The sequence below is a fragment of the Dipteris shenzhenensis genome, chromosome 15, assembly GCF_047967505.1.
Source record: "Dipteris shenzhenensis isolate YYH24624 ecotype China chromosome 15, Dip_SZ_1.0, whole genome shotgun sequence".
NCBI lineage: Eukaryota > Viridiplantae > Streptophyta > Polypodiopsida > Gleicheniales > Dipteridaceae > Dipteris > Dipteris shenzhenensis.
The window spans coordinates 42,622,814-42,627,196 of NC_141610.1; the positions used below are offsets into that span (position 1 = coordinate 42,622,814).

At 44.5% G+C, this 4,383-nt stretch overlaps 1 protein-coding gene across 1 annotated transcript; it reads left to right on the top strand.

Annotated features, from left to right (window-relative positions):
- The first annotated feature begins 550 nt into the window (after window positions 1-550).
- Window positions 551-2,254, top strand: LOC147893835 (jasmonate-induced oxygenase 3-like). The gene is made up of 3 exons (XM_087386608.1): window positions 551-1,097; window positions 1,246-1,579; window positions 1,761-2,254. Exons 1-3 carry the CDS (start codon window positions 574-576, stop codon window positions 2,019-2,021), a joined length of 1,119 nt encoding a protein of 372 aa, XP_087242734.1. The 5' UTR covers window positions 551-573; the 3' UTR covers window positions 2,022-2,254.
- The last annotated feature ends 2,129 nt before the right edge of the window (window positions 2,255-4,383 follow it).

The following is a 4,383-nucleotide window of genomic DNA, read 5'->3' on the forward strand; positions in this document are numbered from 1 at the left end:
CAAAGATCTATGAAAATGGTCCAATGTTTCACATCACCTACCAATGATAGCTTTTTAACGAGAGATAGCGTGGTCTGCAGTCGGCACTTAGCAGAATGGAAATCATGCCGTGCCGCAGGAGGTAAGGCTCGGCTACAGCAACAGTTGACGGGTCACGGGTATGCCACAAGCCCATGTCCATGGTTGTTTAGGGCTCAATACTTCTAAGTTATGCATGCAAGCGACAGAACGGCGTAAGAAACGTCAACTACAGCATCAGTTGACGGGTCACTGATGTTACCTGATGTAATTCTTACGAGCCCATATCCATTCTTGTTTACACCTCAATACTTAAAAACTATGCATGACAGAAAGAGAGAACGTGAGCGTGAAAAAGTGCTTTATATATTTTCCCTGTAGCGCGCGCCTATTAGAGCACGCTGCAAATTCTAATCCATCGTCTACTCTGCATATTTCGTCACGTTGCTCAGAAAACCTCTATATAAGGACTTCCATGCCATAGATCCAGCCATCCAGGGGACGAGTTAACGCAGTCACCTGCTTATTCTTTCGCGTTGACTGATCCGCAAAATCATGACCTCCGTTACGCAGCTTATGCTCTTCAGTGTTCTCCCCAACAATGAATGGCCTGAATTGATTCCTAGAGTTCAGAGCCTTGCTGAAAGCGGTTTGAACGCCCTGCCCTCTCGTTATATCAGGAAGCAGTCAGACCGACCAGACGATCCTACAGAGGAGCTTGAGATCTCTCAGTTTCCCGTCATAGACATGGCTTGCCTCCAAAATAAGGAGACAAAAGACCGCACCCTCATAGACATGGATCGAGCTTGCAGAGATTGGGGTTTCTTCCAAGTTATTAATCATGGTGTGCCTCCGTGGTTGATGCAAAGGGCAGCTGTTGTGAGTAAAACGTTTTTCCAGCTACCCTCGCAGGAAAAGGAAAGATACGCTAACGAGCCAGCCACATACGAGGGGTATGGAAGCCGCGTTGGAACTGAGAAAGGTGCAGTACTTGACTGGGGAGATTACTTCTTCATCAACTGTCAACCGACATCGAAGAGAAACCTGAAAAAGTGGCCTACAAAGCCGTTACAATGGAGGTGCGTACTTTCCCTGGATCGATCCGGCTAAAATTTCAGCTTCATTAAAAATGAACGAACTTGAACGACTGGTAGGAAGGACATCCGATGTCCGGTTTCAGCTTGGCGCATCGCGCAACCAAACTGACTGATCACTTTTCCGTAACAGAGGGACAATAGAGGAGTATAGCCAGTACGTCTTCGATTTGTCTGAAAAGCTGTTGGAAGCTTTCTCCTGTAATTTGGGTTTAGAACCGTCAGCGTTGAAGGAGGCTTTTGGTGGAAAGATGGATTGCGAAATGTCTCTCCGTTTTAACTACTATCCTGCGTGCCCCCAACCTGATTTAACGCTTGGGCTCTCTTCCCACTCCGATCCTGGGGGGCTCACGGTACTGCTACAAGCTGAAGGGGTAGACGGCCTCCAGGTACGGCACAATGGACTCTGGGTATCAGTGAAACCACTGCCCGGCGCTTTAATCATCAATCTCGGAGACCAACTTCAGGTAGCCGTGTTTTTCTTCCCGAATGCAGCCCTTATGACTATGAGACAGCACGTAGACATCCATTCGTGATTACTGCTTATTAGAATCGTATAAGAATGCATGTAGGTGTTTTCTCCTTGAAATCTCGTGCCGACGCCGGCATTGCTGTGTCTTAACCTAGTGATCTGCTAATCATGCTCAGATTTTGACGAATGAGAAGTACCGGAGTGTCGAGCATAGAGTTCTCGCAAACAAAGAACGGGAACGATTATCTTTGGCCTGCTTTGTGAATCCCGGAAATGAGGTATTGTTGGCACCCTTGGAGAAGCTCATCGATGACAAGAACCCGCCACTCTACGAAGCTATGACCTTCAAACGGTACAGATCTTTCATTAGAACCAGGGGGAATAAAGGTAAATGTCATGTTGATGCTATCAGGTCAGCGACGACAGAAGAGAAATAGAATCGCAGATCCAAGTTCCAACTTGACAACGGTGGCAGTAGGGTCTTTTATGGAAGGTGCTCAACCAGGAACTCAACTTAATGCTTACCAGTCCGCCCACATTTATGGAATCTGGATGTGTTGCTGTCTTGCCTTCTCCTCCTGCTCCTCGCTGGCGTTTGGTCTCAACCTCCTCGAGCTTTCATGTGCCAACTTCTCTCATCAAAGCAAATTGCCGGGCCTGGTACTTTACTCCTTCTACGTGATCAGCAAAGCATATCTCGGGCCTTGTGCTAAAGATTGTTGAATCTCCAGAAACTGATGTGACTGGACATGTGGTAGGAGCAGTCTTACTGCAAGAGAGAACTTTCCTTTCTTTCGACTGCTGGTGGGCTATTCGGACAGGACTTTCGATATCTCTCCGTTTAGCTTTGTTGTCCCTTAGTCTTTTCCTTTTTGGTTCTACTTAAGGGAATGAATCCCCTTGATGTTGGTGAAGGACTACGTTTACTTGTCATAAATCCAGTTTTGGCCTATAAACCGTTACTCTGTGTTGCTTTTGCTTGCTCCCATTATTTCTACAATGGTGAAGCACTCCCCTTCCCCTAGCCCAAAGCTATCAATTCAATCTTGTGTGGGTCGCATTTTGAAGGACAACAGTGATATTTGGATCCCTCATGAGTTTAGGTTAATGTCTTGGGTCACAATGCAACGATCTGCAATAGGTCCATTCAAAGTTTCTAGACAAGGATAGAGCAAAGAAAGAGAAGCATTGGAAGGGTCGCATTGTTGGGTTTCGTAATACAAAAAATGGACTATCAATTCACTCCCCTTCCCCTAGCCCAAAAAATGAAGCACTCCCCTTCCCCTAGCCCAAAGCTATCAATTCAATCTTGTGTGGGTCGCATTTTGAAGGACAACAGTGATATTTGGATCCCTCATGAGTTTAGGTTAATGTCTTGGGTCACAATGCAACGATCTGCAATAGGTCCATTCAAAGTTTCTAGACAAGGATAGAGCAAAGAAAGAGAAGCATTGGAAGGGTCGCATTGTTGGGTTTCGTAATACAAAAAATGGACTTAAGGTGAAGGTTCAGCACGTGTACATGGCTTGAGACATGAACTTGGACCCTACCCGTCGAACTTGCTTTCCTTCAAATTGTATCTCTCCTTTAAATTAGCTTTTTTTCATTTTCAGTTCAATTGTGCATTCTAATGATTATATGTGTACATGCGTTGAGAGAGGGTGTCTTGTGGTGATAGTAGAGGGGGAGGGGGGGAGGGAGAGAGAGAGAGAGATGGGGGGATTGAGGGGTGTTAGGGGGAGATAGTATAGGGGAGAGATTTGTGACTGAGGGAGAGAGAGAGAGAGAGAGAGAGAAGTGTGTGTGTGTGAGAGAGAGAGATAGGTAGACAGTGAGAGAAAAATTGATTAGCCCATTAACATCTTTCGTTGCTTTCTATGTAGATATATTTCCCTCTACCAAAGTTGAAACCCACACTACTTAAGGCATAGGCACTTTTTCGATAAAAATACCGATGTTTTTTATACTAATTTTTTTTAAAAACGGACGCAAAAGTCGTTATTAACGTCGTTATAAGCATTGGAAAAGAACGGTTGCTATATAAGCATCGCTATATAGCAACACTAATAATCTTCGCTATATAGCGACACTAGTAAATGTTGCTATATAGCAACGATTAATAGAACTAAAAAAAAAGCATTAGTGGCGCTAAACACGGACATAGCAAGCCCTGTTTTGGCCCACTAATGTTTTTTTTTTTAAATTACAAAAAAAAGTTTTTTATTACAAAATCTCCCTTGCGAAAAGGGTGATACACAATCGCTCGAATGAAATGATCGAGCAACAAAAGAATATACATGTCGAAGATATACAACATTGTTTGTTACAAAATTACCCTTTCGAAAAGGGTGATATAAAATCGCTCAAACGAGCCGATGTACAAAATGATATACATGGCGAAGTATATGCAAACTACTACTACTACTCATTCGAATCATCGTCATCCTCCTTGTCCTCGTCGTGCTGGCCTGATCCTTGGTCCTCGTGAGCTACGCTTGCTCCCTGACCGTCGTGAGCCGTGCCTGATTCCTGGCCCTCGTGATCGCTCACCTCCGGTGATGGGACGCTCAAGCTTTGACTATAAAAGTGAAACCATATTAATTGAAAATTAGATTGGAACTCAAAGAATAAAACAATTTAAAAAGTGAGATTATAAGTAGGAGTAGACTTATACCGTGTGAGCAGCCACCTCAACCCAATCGACCGTCACTCCCATTGCCTCCTGCTTAATAAACCACGGCTTTGTTCCTATGCAAAACGCGCGTCGCATCTCTGCATCTATAGAAAGATGACCCATCG